The 16,441-nt window shown below is 36.0% G+C and overlaps 1 protein-coding gene across 2 annotated transcripts in view; it reads left to right on the top strand.

The window, feature by feature from the left end:
* Positions 1 to 3,629: 3,629 nt before the first annotated feature.
* The window catches only part of LOC107599995 (growth hormone receptor-like), a 36,121-nt gene continuing 23,309 nt past the window's right edge, over positions 3,630 to 16,441 (top strand). The window contains exons 1-3 of one of the 2 annotated variants that reach the window (XM_016291755.1): positions 3,630 to 3,967; positions 4,446 to 4,495; positions 13,897 to 14,006. In XM_016291755.1, coding sequence (XP_016147241.1) covers positions 13,913 to 14,006 — 94 coding nt within the window. In that variant the 5' untranslated portion in view covers positions 3,630 to 3,967; positions 4,446 to 4,495; positions 13,897 to 13,912. The remainder of the gene's footprint in view (positions 3,968 to 4,445; positions 4,496 to 13,896; positions 14,007 to 16,441) is intronic. The other variant, XM_016291756.1, reaches the window with a different exon arrangement.

A 16,441-nucleotide genomic window follows, 5' to 3' on the forward strand; every position in this document is an offset into this window, starting at 1 on the left:
TAGATAGATAGATAGATAGATAGATAGATAGATAGATAGATAGATAGATGATTAGACAGACAGACAGATAGATATATAGATGGATAGATAGATGATTAGACAGACAGACAGATAGATAGATGATTAGACAGACAGACAGACAGATAGATAGATAGATGATTAGACAGACAGACAGATTGATAGATAGATAGATAGATAGATAGATAGATAGATAGATAGATAGATGGATAGTAATTGCGCAATGACTTTCATTTTGGCAATGAATGTAATCAGTTTCGGACTTATCATAAAGTGAAATCCTGGACCACATACTGACTGGTGGGTGTAAATACAAAGAAAACATTACATTTATGGGCTGAATTCACCATCAGTCGCTTTAATGTGATTCAGCTCTGCCAAACATTTCGGCTGCATAAATACCTGTGGCATCATCTCAGAAACAGAGCTACAGAGATAAAGAGGTGGGTCATGAACAACGTGACTAACATATCAGTTGTTATGTTAGTATGTGAGTTGTTCACTCAGATTTTTCCATCATGACACAGTGGGTCAGAGTCTACAGAGTAGCATCGCTTTTCTGATAATGTATCATGTTTTTTTCCACTGTTATACTCAAATAGCTATTTTTCTGTAAAAGCGTAAATGTTTTTGTTTTCTAGCTTCGAAAATAATTAATCCTATTTTCTCTTCGGATGATAGCTGTGATATCCACCAGCATTGTTACAAACAAGATAACAGAATTAAGCAACAAGCCTGCAGTTCTGATCATACGAGAGTATTTTTTTTATCATAACCTTTCCACCTTTTACATTTTTATTCATGAATTACTGACAAAGTGTAGATTCTTTTTGTTGGATTAATAGTAATATTTCACACATGGCTCCATGATTCCTCTTTTCACCTCATACACATCCATTTTTCACCGCCAATTAGAATTAAATGTCTTATTTGTATTCTTTGATGTTAACCTCCATTAGGATCATCCATGTGCAAGAAAATGAGGAAAAAGTTCATTTGCATACTATATTAAAACAGTGACAAGGACTGGGATGCTAATTGCTTTGTTTTTACTCACCCACTGAAACTGTCAGCAGGTGGGTAAAAACATCTCTTTTGAGTTCAACAGCCTGATAAACATTTACACTATAGTGCTCATTAAATCATCCCGATTCAGTGTTCAAATCTGATGTTAGTTAAGTTATTAAGATGCCATCTCCAAACAACACAAAGGCTGCATCTGAAATTGCATACTTCCCTTCTGAATAATAGGCCAAAAACAGTAACTGAAAAGAGTATGTCTGAATTTATAGTATTCAATCATAAAACTCTGCCGGTGAGATTCTGAAGTGCACATCTGATGGACAGTTTGACTTTACTATCCCATGAGGCTACGGGAGAGGATTTGTGAATGGCAGTAAAGCAAGGCAATTGACACTGGTAGGTCACATGGTAATGACAACATGGTGAATTTATTGAATTTATTGAATTTCATTCATACTAAATACTGTAGAACACACTTTTTTTTAGCTGTCACGAAGTAATTACTTATTCAAAAGATGTACCTACTCAGATAGTATGTGATTTCAGACACAGACAATAGTGGTGTTTCATTCCTGAATGAATCAGGGTTTTTGACCAAATCAGTTGAGTGAATAATTCAAGTGACTAGATTTGTGAATGACAAACTGGTTAAATGAATTATGTACTGTAACATGTGGAAAGATCCACAGAAAAATCAGTTTTCAAACGCCACTCCTTTGAGAACCAGATCTAGATTTCAGTTCTGTTTTAACTGTTGATTGGCCAATCAAGTTTATACCCCGCCTAACATTTCTTAGAACAGATTTAAATGGAAAAAAAGAGTATTTGAGGCATTTTTCAGGTATACCTAAAAAAAAGGTAACAGCTGATCTGCTAAATGTGGATGGAGGACGCATTCTGTCTCTATTCCTGTCCAATAATCTGATGTTTCCCTTTTCGCTTTACACCTTACTGTCATTTCAATTACTCAACAACTTATACAAATGATGTTATCTTAACGCCTCAGGGAACTTAAAACCAGTGCCGTGTCCAACCAGCTGACAGGTTGCACAACAACCCTTCTAATCCAATTGAGACTTTACTGACACTGAGGTAAACACACATTAGCTTGGTGTGACACCAACAAATTGAATTATGCTTCATTTGGAGCCAGAAAAGGCCACATTCTGTGTGAAAAAGAAGGATCTTACAAGCATTTCTGTTTTATACCAATTTTCAAGGTCCACCCGAAGACCATTTTCTTCCCAACTGTTTATTTTACACCTTTTAGACTTTTTATAACCTAATGCGTGTAGCTGAACACTCTTTTCAAATCAGTAAGAAAAACCAGCTCCAAAACAATGATTACCACAGAACTGGCAGTATGAATGCAAAATATATGTACATATTGCATTCAGAGGTTCGCAGATGTGGCCTTAACCCTGACCCAAAATCGATTAACAACAACATAGATGTTGAGATGCACATTATTGAGATAAAATATAAGGGCAAGTAGCAATGTTTAAAGTTTGCTGAGAGAGAAGTTGGACACTCAGTGTGTCGTCCAAGAGCTTTGTTCACATGCCACAGTCATTTAATGTAAAGTTTCTGTTTTTTTCACTCTCATTCACTGAGGCACTGTTGGGAGTGATGAATGGGCCCCTTTCAATGGACCGCCCTTCTAAAATCTGATCAAAATTCACTACAGGGCTATCCCACCTCACATGTTATAGTTTCTTTTTGAAAGATTGATATAAAAAAAACTTGAATTTCTGATATATTTTTAAGACACGTGGGTTTGAGAACACGTCTCCCTGACATGGCTGCATCAAAACAACTGCTGTTCCTGAAACCACGCTTTCTTTCTTTGAGTGCACATTTGGGCAGCATTATGCTAATATTTCCACATAGTGAAGTAGGTATGTGGGGGCGTGTTAGAACGAGCCCTTTTAGGTAGGCGTGGCTGACTCTTAACTTTTATAAAGAATATCTCTTTGGATTTGAGATTTTAGTCTTTGCAACTTTACAGATCTTCTTTATGCACCAAGAGCTTGTAACACTCCAAAGAGAAAGGAAAACTTGAAATCGCATCATATGACCCCTTTAAAATAACTGACAAAACAGTCCGCTCAAAAACCTGAATTGACAGAAAAGTGTTGCCAATGTGCTCTCCCAAATTAGTGATCCAAAAGAGTGACCACTGAACAAAAGTGGCCAAATTGAGTGAAAAACTGTCAAATTGAACTGCCAGTGTCCTCTCTCCCTAATAAGCGACAATAAGAGTGCCCTGAGCTGGCTGCCTTTTAAAAACAGTTTGAAAAGAGTAAGCAGTGCGCTCTCTCCCAAATAAGCGACCAAAAGAGTGACTGGTCTCCCTCAAAAACGCTGACTCTCTCAGAAAACTAGCCAAATACGGCCTTCAAGTGACCTTCAACACTTTTGAAAACAACAGAAAGAAACTCTCCTCAAATAATCTTAAACTCACTCGATTATATGCGGCAGGCACGAGTGTTCTGGATGTTGCGCGCTCAGCGCGTGGGAGACCGCTATATTTCGCAGCTCGCGCCAGGACTCGAATATCTGTCGACAGGGGGCGCGAGCCAGTGACACTGAGCCAGACCAGTAAATGTGAATCTGAAGACTTGAAGTGCTACGCAGTCAACGTGAGACCCTTCAGGATCCGCGCGGTGCCCACCGCTCCCTCTTAACAAATAACTGCCACCAGTTTTCAGCGCGTTCTACCTGAAAACCCTGCAACGCGTTCAGCGGTATTCCCGGAGAGATGTTCGGGTGATTTTTGAGTGTTATCTGACCACGTTTTTTTTTTTTCGCATCGTTTTAAAAGCGAAGAATATCGAGAGACCCACAACACGCAAGTCTGTTGATCCGGATGAACAAGTAAAAACTCGCAACAGATTTTGCTCGCGGACAACTTCTCTGGAGCTGAGTGAGTTTCGCTGTTTTCTTATCAAGTGTTCTTGCATGATATGCTTTTAAACAGCTTTATTTGAAGTGTTTTAGTTGGGCTACGCTTTGGTTTAAAGGGGTGTGCAGAGCTCGTGTAGCACAGGGCAGTAAACTGGGGGAAATCGAGCACTTTTTGCGTGCTGTGTGTGCAGATTAAAGGGATTTTGATAAGTAATCGTTTTGTTGTTGTTGTTATTTCTCATTTGATGTTGTTCTGTCGTCTAAACTTTGCTCTGTTCTCAGCGCAAGAGGGAATAAGGCAGAAATGTAGTTTAGTTTTAAGGAGCCTCAGATGGCTTTTCGGCTGCGAAAGTGTTGGAAAACATTTATTACCCTCGTTAAATCAACACCAGAGTAGCAAATTAAACAGAGCGGGAATTAATGGACACATTTGCTGTATATTCCTGTTATGAATTTGCGTGGCAGCTGGATTTATGCACGTGGCGTCTGTCTTACAGGTGTTTCCCGCAGGTTTGAGGGCCCTTCAGGTGTGTCAAGTCCACTTGAGGTATGATGAGAATATAAAGAAGCTGGTATTTCTTTACTGTTTCAACAAATGTGTCTTCTAGTTTTGTATATTATTATTTTGTGCTTTGTTCCTCTGATGTAAAATAAGATTTAGTAGAGAGTATGAAGCACTTTGATAACACTTTTGAATACTTTCAAAAATAACTTTAGCAAACATTTAATTCTAAACTGTTAGAATTAAATGCATTTAAATATGTAGATTTACTTTTACAGTATTATAGTAGTACTGTAGTATATTCATGTTCATCTTTAAATGTCTCTAAATTAAAAAAAAAATCAATCCACTAAAATTGAAATCTTAAAGGGGTCCTATTATGCTCTTTTACAAAGTCTTGATTTTGTTTTGGGGGTGTACTAGAACAGGCTCTCATACTAGGTTGTTCGAAAAAACACATGGCGCCTGGTCGGGAAATGTCACGCCCCTTATCATAGCCGCCTGCGAGCTTCAGTGTAAATATTGCTCAAAATCAAATCAATTTGAGCGCGATTTAAACCCGGATGATTGTAAGCACTCTAAGTTCGTCTGCCTTGGGAAAGCTAGCGTGTCTGCGACATAGTGATAACACTCGTTGCCTTCTCTAGTGCAGCTCAACCAGGTCTCGTCCCATTCGTTGGTATTTGTGATATCACAAATCCTGGAAAATATGCGTTGTAGTTCGAACGAGTCGTTCGTTGTAGTTTTTGAAAAGTGATTTCTGTTCAATAAAATATCTCCTTTTGAGTTGGACTTTGAGCTTTGTAACTTTGCAGGTCTTTTTTATGCTCAAACAGCAACATTACAGACTAGCTAAAGTTGAAAAAGTGAAAAAGCATAATAGGACCCCTTTAACTGTAAATGTTGCCATAATCAATGTGATGCCCAAGTAAAATGCTGCAGTGATAACTTTTTCAATCACTTTGAATATTAATATTGATGAAGAAAGCAAAGCTTGACAGTCTAAAAACCCGTAGAGTAATTGTAAACATTATTCTGACAGCCTCTTACACTTTTTCAGACAGAAATGGCCTTGAAATGAGGCTGCAAATCCAAGACTCCCTGCATTTAATATTTCCAAGCAGCCATGACATTACCTGTGCAATTCTACAAAATCCTGATCAAAGGGATGTAAAAGCGCTGCAATCAAATTTCCCATTTCACAGATGCTTAAACAGAAAGGTCATGAGTTCCCGATTGAAGCGCATCTGTGAATGAAGCACATAGGCAGCTTGTTATGAAGAGAGAGGTCTTAAGATGATAGAGCAAGAAGAGTGCTGCCGATTTGCATATTCCTAAAACACTGACTCGAATGTATTGAACGATTTTTCTGAAGTTAATCTACTGCTTTACAGTGATTTTTTAAAAATGTATTTATTTATTATTATTCTTATATTGCAATTTTTTGCCAGTTTACTTTTGCCAGTATCCCCAGTTTGCGTAGACTGTTTCCGACATGTTTCTTCGTTGTGGAAAAGGTTACTAATGCTGAGGAGCTGTTCAAAAGAGAAATGCTTCTTCTAGAGGTTCAGTAGATTCTCACATGCTAATTGCAAAATGTGTTCTGCTGTTATTGAACCTGAAATTCATTATTCATTTAAACTCGTTATTCATTATAAAATGTTGGCATTCAACATTAAATTGAATTACTTGTTTCAGCTTAATGTTAGTCTGTATTTAAATGTTTTCTGTGTTGATAATAATTGTTTTTGTGTACAAGGCTTGCAGAAACATTTTGTGTTGACTGAATGCACAATGTAGCCTACACCGAGAGGAGATCAAGGTGTGGTAATCAGAGAAGAGTTCAAATTTAGGTTAGATATTAGTATTTGCACACTTTTAGGACACACTTAAAATGTCTGCATTTCATAATTTGGCTGTAAAATATCAAACCAAGTGGCATCTGTAAACAAATGGTGCATTTTCTCAGAAATAACTTAGTTATAAAATTTACTTTTAACTTACCCATTCCAAAGTCGTATTTAGTGAAAGTTTGTTCTCCTCAAGTTGACACAGGTGTTCTAACAATAACCACAGCTGTACTTCATATCATTACCAATAAACATACTGACATTTGTACAGCCATAAGTATTGTTTTATTAATTAAATTTGTTTCTGATAAAAAGGGTGTTTTTGCTACATTTCCTTAAATACAAATGCATTTTGTTTGATATTTTGTTATACATTACCATTCAAAGGTTTGTGGTCAGTAAGATATTTTAATGTTTTTGAAAGAATTCTCTTTTGCTCATGAAGGCTACATTTATTTGATAAAAAATACAGTAAAAACAGTCAGATTTGGAAATATGATTACAATTTAAAAGAGCTGATTTCCATTTGAATATATTTTAAATGTATTTCTGTGATTGCAAAGGTTTTTCAGCCATTTTCACTTTAATTAAATCTTGTTGAATAGAAGTTAATTTCTTTAAAAAAAAAAAAATAACTTACTGACTCCAAACTTTTGAACAGCAGCGTATAATGCAAAGCCATTTTCAATTTAATGCATCCTTTCAAAAAAAGAAAATGTTACTGACCCTAAACTTTTGAACAGCAGTGTATAACACAAATATTTTATACGTTTTTAGATGTGACTTAAGTGTCAAACTGTGTATATCAGAGTATGAAGGTTTAAGCTTTACAGTGCACCAGCTTTTGACTCTCTATGAAAAATGTCTACTGTGGACCAACAACTGTTTGGTTACATTCTTCAAAATATCTGCTTTTATGTTCAACAGACAAAAGAAACTCATACAATTGAGAGTGAGTAGATGACAGAATTTAATTTTTTTGGGTGAACAACCAAGCCATTGTCAGTTGATTCAAAAAGCAGTAGAACTAGATGTGTATGATTTAGTGTGATTTATTGGGCTTCCTAAAAATAGAAGATGCAGTGTTACTTTTAAAAGAAATGCATTGTAGTATTACATTAGTTATAAAAAAGCAAATCATAATGTTACATTATCTGCTGACTAATACGCTCTCTTCTTCAATGAAAAGATTCTTAGGCATTTTTTTATATTTAAGAAGTGTTATTTTGCATTTATGTGTTACGCCCCGTCTACGGTAAAGGCGCAACATAAAAGAGTATGACATGGAAGAGTGTTTTGAAAAAAATAAAGAAAGAAGGAGCAGTATTTGAATGAGCACAGTGGTTTTACAGTACAACTGGGAGAATTTTAGCTTGTGGAGCCGACAAGGCCAAAATAACAAACAAAAGCCAACTAATTCTTATACCTCTAACTACCCTCGTTAATACAATTACTTCCCTATCCAAAAACGATCAAAAAAAGGTTCCAACAAAAATGTTGTCGGTCTCCCTACTTCCCCGGACCGTTATGTACAATTATTTACAAAGGTGAGCAAACTGGTCCAAACAGGAGCAATCCAGAATCAAGGTCAAAGAACATGCGGTGGTCGGTATAACGAAAGAGTGGGCTAAGCAAACTAACAAACAACACTCAATCTCTCACAGACAAACACTCAAATGAACACACAAACATACTCTCAGTCTTACTAACACACCTGTAACTAACTAGCAGGGTCAAGCAGAGTAAACACAGCAAGTGAGCACAAGGCTTATGCAGTAAGTGATGAAGGAGGCTTTTATAGGCAGCTAGGAGTCAGCTGACCAGGAAGGGCGTGGCGTGGCGAACAATTAGACAGCAGGAACCAATCGGTCTTCTTCCAGGACAGAGACACACAAACACCTCCCAAAACAAAAGAAAACACAGAAATAGAACAAAAGGGACGTAACATCTGAAAAGTTTTTATCCTCCAAACACATTTTGCTTGTAAAAATTGGGTTAACCACAGTCATTTTTAATGTGTCATACTGCAAGTAGGGATTGGCTGATGCTGATATCTCAGCCTGGTCTCATTGTTGATAGGTAGGTATACAGTGGGTACGGAAAGTATTCAGACCCCCTTAAAATTTTCACTCATTGTTATATTGCAGCCATTTGCTAAAATCATTTAAGTTCATTTTTTTTCCTCATTAATGTACACACAGCACCCCATATTGACAGAAAAACACAGAATTGTTGACATTTTTGCAGATTTATTAAAAAAGAAAAACTGAAATATCACGTGGTCCTAAGTATTCAGACCCTTTGCTGTGACACTCATATATTTAACTCAGGTGCTGTCCATTTCTTCTGATCATCCTTGAGATGGTTCTACACCTTCATTTGAGTCCAGCTGTGTGTGATTATTGCCCCGTCTACGGTAAAGGCGCAACATAAAAGAGTATGACATGGAAGAGTGTTTTGAAAAAAATAAAGAAAGAAGGAGCAGTATTTGAATGAGCACAGTGGTTTTACAGTACAACTGGGAGAATTTTAGCTTCGGGAGCCGACAAGGCCAAAATAACAAACAAAAGCCAACTAATTCTTATACCTCTAACTACCCTCGTTAATACAATTACTTCCCTATCCAAAAACAATCAAAAAAAGGTTCCAACAAAAATGTCGTCGGTCTCCCTACTTCCCCGGACCGTTATGTACAATTATTTACAAAGGTGAGCAAACCGGTCCAAACAGGAGCAATCCAGAATCAAGGTCAAAGAACATGCGGTGGTCGGTATAACGAAAGAGTGGGCTAAGCAAACTAACAAACAACACTCAATCTCTCACAGACAAACACTCAAATGAACACACAAACATACTCTGTCTTACTAACACACCTGTAACTAACTAGCAGGGTCAAGCAGAGTAAACACAGCAAGTGAGCACAAGGCTTATGCAGTAAGTGATGAAGGAGGCTTTTATAGGCAGCTAGGAGTCAGCTGACCAGGAAGGGCGTGGCGTGGCGAACAATTTGACAGCAGGAACCAATCGGTCTTCTTCCTGGACAGAGACACACAAACACCTCCCAAAACAAAAGAAAACACAGAAATAGAACAAAAGGGACGTAACATCTGAAAAGTTTTTATCCTCCAAACACATTTTGCTTGTAAAAATTGGGTTAACCAGTCATTTTTAATGTGTCATACTGCAAGTAGGGATTGGCTGATGCTGATATCTCAGCCTGGTCTCATTGTTGATAGGTAGGTATAAGTACGTCACGTTTACAAGCACAAAACGTGTTTTTGTACACTTTGATTGATGCTGAAACGTACAATTTGGATGTATTTCAACATTTAAATCGTAGAATTGCTACGTATTTACAGCTTATAAACGCAAAATATTTACGATTCTATTATATCATTAAACTATTTGTATCAATGCATTTTTATAATTTTATCGATAAGAGATTTAGATTTTTAGACCCCTTGACCTTCCCATTTTATTGTGAATATAAAAAGATATAAAATGTAATGGACTGAAATATGCAGGGAAATGACTGTTTTAGTAACAATATAGCATTAAAAATATTTTTTATTATCGCTAATCCCACCCCTACCTTTAAACCTAACCATAACTATTTCTTAAAAATATGTAACGTATAAAGAGAAACATGACAGACAGTGATACCACGATAATTTATTTATTGCAAAAATGTCAAAAGCAGTACCAAAAATATCCAAATGACGATGTGTTGCAACCACAGTCCTCTCTGGTGGAATACAATAGATTTGAGTGAGGTGCAGAGTAGTGGTCGACCGATATTGTTTTTTTTGACAGACGATGCCGATATCTTAGACAACAAGGTGGCCGATGGCCGATATTTATCTATGTATATATATATACATATATATGACATGATTCTGTAATCCTATTACGGTATTTTCATTATTAAAAAAATATTTAACACTGTAACCAGTAAGGCACTCCGTAATCTGAGAAGTTTGTGTGCTTTGGGAATAATATTTTTTTAAATAAAGCCAAAGTAACACTCATTTTTTAACACATTTTTTTCACGCAGCATACTTTGAAATCACTAAATGACTAAATGCACTAAGTGATTTTTGCCAAACGATGTTGATATTTGAAAGCACCAAAACAAACACGGCCATACCCCAACAGGACCTCGCCCCTATTTTGATAACTCCGCCCCACACGTATGTACACAACCCTGACAGCGACGATGGAGGAATCTGCTATGCCTGCTGGCCGCAGCATGTTCAAGCAAAAGTCAACACAGAATAGTTGTATGAAAAAGCAAAATCAATGTAACTCACCCATCAAGAAGAAACAAAGCAACCTCGGTGTCTGATTCCATTGATATGACAACTGAATACAATACAACATAAAATGTTGATGCCGCTATTGCAATATTCATAAAGATTCATTGTAAGTCTGTAAAGTTACGTTTTAGGTGTCACCGATACATCAGGTTTGTAGATTTAGATGCTGTAAATACGTCAGAATTGTACGTTTTAGAGTCTGTGCAAACGTAAGTAAATGTACGTTTTGTAGAACCACATTTTAGCCAACGTAAAATACATACAAATTCTCGGATGGATGGATATCTTGATGACATGGCTGATTTAAAGCAATATATGTGATATTACACTATTTCATTTAAAAATAGCAAATAACATGCTGCAATGAAACATTTATATTTATTTTACACAATATCACAATCCAAATATTAGTTTCTTGACAGAAAAGTTTTAATATTTTTTTCTTTGTTCAACTGAACCACCCCCCCATAATATGGTGTAAATTTGATAAGTAACATGTTACGTTACTTGAACAAATACATTTATTTGTGGAACATGTTACCCCAACATTCATGGTAATATACTGCTATCATTGATAGTTTCAGGTGATGCCTACATGTTTGTTTTACATCATAGATGTGCTAGGAAGAACTGGGAAAAGGTACATTGGTTCTTAGTGCACATAGATTCAGTCATTCCGATTTCATCTCTGCTTGATTGTCTGAGTTCTGATATAAAGTTGCTAAATAGGTGCCATTAAGAGCAATTTACGACCAAGCACATCACCGCACACAGATTTAGTATTACTTCCTGTTTGGAGTGTACCATCATAACAAAGTATGACTCAGTGACTCTGGACGTTTATTATATAGCAGAGATCAACAGGTTTGAAATGGTAAGCTCAGGTTGCATTACTCACTGCTAATTTTGGATGTTATTAATTTAGTCTTGGATGCTGGCCCGACAGGAATGATACTCTCTTGCTTGTTAGCCGGAGCTCTAGACCTGTTAAATTAGTAGTTCATTTTGTGAAGCCTACAACAGTCAGCATTCAGAAGTTTTGTGTTTGCAAATGTGAACTAAATGAAGTGAAGATGTGAAAATGATGATTTCTGACCTTTCTTTCTGCACAAAAAGTAGAAATGCATCCCAGCACCAGATTCTTTTATTAGGGTTGTAGCTAATAATTTAAATTTTGACGAGACACTGAACTTTGCTTATATTATATTATATTATATTATACAGGTGCATCTCAATAAATTACCTAGATAGTGAAATTAGATAGTGAATTGGTGGGTTTTTGTTAAATGTGAGCCAAAATCATCACAATTAAAAGAACCAAAGACTTAAACTACTTCAGTCTGTGTGCATTGAATTTATTTAATACACGAGTTTCACAATTTGAGTTGAATTACTGAAATAAATGAACTTTCCACGACATTCTAATTTATTGAGATGCACCTGTATATACTGTTTACTACATTATTTGTGGCGAGTATTTGAGTATTTGTTTGAGTTATGTGTCTTGCACTGATATCTAGAGAGTGTTAATGGTGCATCTTTTCCCTTAATTGTATAGTTTTAAGTTTAAGAACATTTCCAAACTCATTTACTATTATACTATCAATAATAATAGTACTTAATTATACTTTACTAAATGCAATACAGTCTCATAGACCTAATAAGCACTGGACTGTCAGTATGCGTGTGTAATGCATTTTACACACTATTGCTGTATGATAGCAGCATTCGTGTGAGTACTGGGGCCTCTCCACTACCTGACTGAGAAGGGCCGTCTCTTTGAGAAGAATAGGGAGGATCAAGGCGAGTTTGAGGTGTATTTATTGACTCTGTTCGTACCAGACTTGAGACCAAAGCGCAAGAACATCTCTACAGTATAATTTTTGAAAATATTTGACTTTAGTGAATCATAAGCTTTTATTTAAGTTTTGTGAATGTCAATTTAAAATACCAAAGTATTTTACAATGCAAAAAGACAGGGTTATGAAACCTGCATGTTGTTATTCTAGCATTGTTAGATGTCGAGATGGGGTAAAGCTACAGGTCAAATGCAACAAAGCCAGTTATTTGCTGACTGTGTATTTTGCCACATTTATAAATTAGAGCCTGGTGCTGTTTTCAACAATCCACTACCAAGTGCAGAAGAAAATAGCTTTGAAGCCAAGTTTTAGGCCAGAACTCCTCATTAATCGAACTAGATCCAGAAACACATCAGGGCAAGCTCAGTCTAAACATCGTTTATTAGCTACTTGTATTTATTAATTGTCCACTTAAGATTTTATTTGATGTCATATATTTGACACACATTTAAACCATATCAGTAGTATTTTATTTTTAATTTTTTCATTTCTATCAGGCTGTATATATAAATCTACAGGCTTAGTTGGACTGTTGAGATCAGACTCATCAGTCCCAAAGCACCACTGACCTCTCTATGATTTGTGCTGGTGACCAAACAAATATAGTCTACTTATTTTTAGCCTTACTCTTCAGCTAGCTAGATACAACCTGTTCAGACTACATGCTTGTGACAGTAATTTCTCACTATGTCACAATGGCATCGCCATTTCAGACAAACCATTATCTCTTTTATTATTATTATTGTGATAAGACCCAAAAGTGGTGAGGGAATAGAGTCAAGGGTAATCGACAGACTCAACCAAGCACAAAGTGTAAATCACAAAGCTCCCCCACATACACAAATCACAGAATGAAAGATGGCAATGTTTCAACAGTATTTCTGTCGCACATCTAGCACTAATATAAGTCGGAGTCAGTTTAAATTCTTTATGCTTCATTCTGTTTCGATATGAAGTTTCACCAGAACCTTTAGCTGAGATAGCATGAATGTTTTATACTTTGAAAGGTTTTCTGTCAGCATAGCATCATTTTATAATGGAATCTCTAGTTTAACACAGTAAATGCGGAGTATTAGCTTGTGAAAGCATCCTCCGCACTGTCTGCATGCTCATAAGACCCTAGGTTACTTACAGATAATGGCAAAAACACATATGGCTGGAAGTGCTGAGCGTTGCGGAGGCAGTGTCTGGTTGTTAATTGTCTGGTGTCCTCGTATAGGGTTTCACACAGACCAGCTAAGAATTAATGGCAGTAACAGCCAACACGCTTTGGCGTGAAAGAGTAAGGAAATTAATTGGAGAAGCTGTGGAGATGGCAATGGCCCTGGGGCTCTCAGGAGGTTTCAGCTCAGTATTTGTCAGAGGGGTGTCATCCGGGAGTACCACTGATAATGATTTTTCTTTCCCCCCCGTGCACTCAGGGAGCCAGCAGAAGCTATGGCTTACTCTCTCTCGCTCAGTCTGCTCTACCTGGGCTTGCTGTGTGGAAACGGACTGGTGTCCGCAAGAGGATCCGAGCTGTTCACTGCAGGTACTGCACTCGCAACCACGTCAAAAATATTTGTTATTTTACATTGCCACAGCAGTCTGATTTGCAATCAAGTTGGTCGATCTATTAGGGCTGCACGATACTGGAAAAAAAACTGACATTGCAATACTTTGTTTTTCTGGAATATATTCTGATACAGGAATATTCAACAGATGATTAAATAGCTGTATTTGAAAAGAATGAATCACAAAGCTTTGGGACAAATTTGAATAAATGGTGTATTCATAATTGGGTTTACTTTTTACAAGCACCATCTCAAATCTCTTTCAGTAACATTTCAGAGTTTAAAAAATATATTTGAGCTTTTTATAGGCCACATTCCCACTGTTTAATAGTAATTGTGATTATTTTATTGTGGTTATTGGTTATAAAATTGAGATTGTTGTGATTATTATTAAATAAGGATATTAAACATAATAAGAAATATATTGTAATAATACTGAAAAATAAAAAGATTAATAAAAAATAATTGTAATTTTTTTGTTTTTTTCATACAGTCAGTGGCTCAGAATGGCTTGACTGACAGTAAATGAACCAAGCCATTCTCAGACACTGAAATACTGTATCCTGAGCTACACGTGTGTAGTGCCGTGCTGGAAAATGCATAAATTAATTTAATTAAATGGCTGCCTGGGCCATTTGACAGTCACACAAATCCATATTGTGATATTGATTTTATTTCGATATATTGTGCATAGTGGTTAAACGGATCGTAGTTGATTCGTGATCCGTACGGACCAAGCCCCACGGTTCGGCACGCATGTGATCCGCGGATTAATTGCAAAATTTAACCATAATAGAGTATAAGTTTATCATATATAATTTATACACATACAATTATGACAAAATACCCATCTTGACAATCATTCAGGTAAACACAGTCAGTTATGTCTCAAGTGAATAAAAACAGCTGAGAAAGAAATCTGATGTGATGTGTATCATTATATCCGATCCGTGCATCAGGTCTTAAAGGGACAGCAGCCTATAAATACTGCTGCTGTCATTGATCATCAAACAACAAAACAGCTGTGATTAAAATATATATTGAATTTATACAGTGAACACTATGCAGTATTATTTTCCCTAATTATTACATTTCTGTATTTGAATACTACCAACCTTATTTTAATTGTAACATATTCTGTTGTATTTATCTATGCTTGTAATTTGTGTATTTGTTCTTATTTTTACTGGCTGTTCTCTCGTCTCTTTAATCATGTTTAAACTTTCTTAGTTAATCTAGTAGTATTTGCTGTGGTATCAAAGAAGTACTTTGCTTTAAGTAATAAATGGAAAGCAAGTTAAATTGAAATATTTTTCTTTTCTTGCTGATCCGAAAAATGATCCGATCCGGGGGTCAAAAACCGTAATGTGATCCGAACCGTGAGATTTGTGATCCATTGAACCACTAATTGTGCAGCCATACAGTCTATCCAAGGTGAAATGAGGCAACTGTACTAGGTGGTTTATGCATTTAGTTTTGCTTATGTAAATATACTGTACATCAGATGGATGTCTTTGGCTGCTTTGTCAGATGTACTTACTACAGTAAAAATGTGCTTTGCATTTAGGTGATACTTTTTGAATTACTCCGATGGTAGAAAAATGGATTGTCAATTAGCGTTATTTTCACTTTATTTTGTTGTAAATGAATAATTTATAAAAATGAACAAATAATAAAATTAATAAGTTTCATTTTAAAACTAATACTTCATTATTGATATTATATAAATTAATCTGTATATATATTTATTATAATATTTAAAACAATTACATTTATAAATACTCAAATGAATACACAAATTAATATTGATTGATTTATAAGTAATTGTGGCAAATGTAAAATGAGAGTTGTAATATGAATACATTTACAAAGGGCTTTCATCAATCAGAATGAAACTGTAGATGTCTGTGCCAGGCCATTATTGGAAAATCATTGGGCCTGTGTCAAGATTATTCACCTTTGAGCACACAGAACATTTTGCTTCGGTCTATTCAAACAATCCTTCAATAAATAGGTTTTGTTTGAAAGTAAACACATTGACTGTGGTCATCCAAAGTCCAGGGACAGGATACAGTGGCGCTTATGGGATGATATGACTGCACATAGCTTATCATTGAGACGGAGGCAGTGATATGTTATGGGGAATAACATTTGTGTAATAGGCTTTCAGAGATGCAGTGAATGACTTGGGTTAATGACCCAGTAGCTGCACAAGTTGGAGCACAGACCTTAGCACTTTGACTAAAGTTCATTTTTTGGTTTTATGTTTGAATATATTCTCTTTTAATGTTTATTAAGTTATTTAACTACTATGGATGAAAATATTGCCTTTGGAAAGGATGTTTTTTTTTAAGTGTGATGTGGAGAACAAGTCCATGGTGTCATTTTTCATTTTTATAATATTTTAAACTAA

This window comes from Sinocyclocheilus grahami, unplaced genomic scaffold (assembly GCF_001515645.1).
Source record: "Sinocyclocheilus grahami isolate Dianchi unplaced genomic scaffold, SAMN03320097.WGS_v1.1 scaffold276.1, whole genome shotgun sequence".
NCBI classification, from domain to species: Eukaryota; Metazoa; Chordata; class Actinopteri; order Cypriniformes; family Cyprinidae; genus Sinocyclocheilus; species Sinocyclocheilus grahami.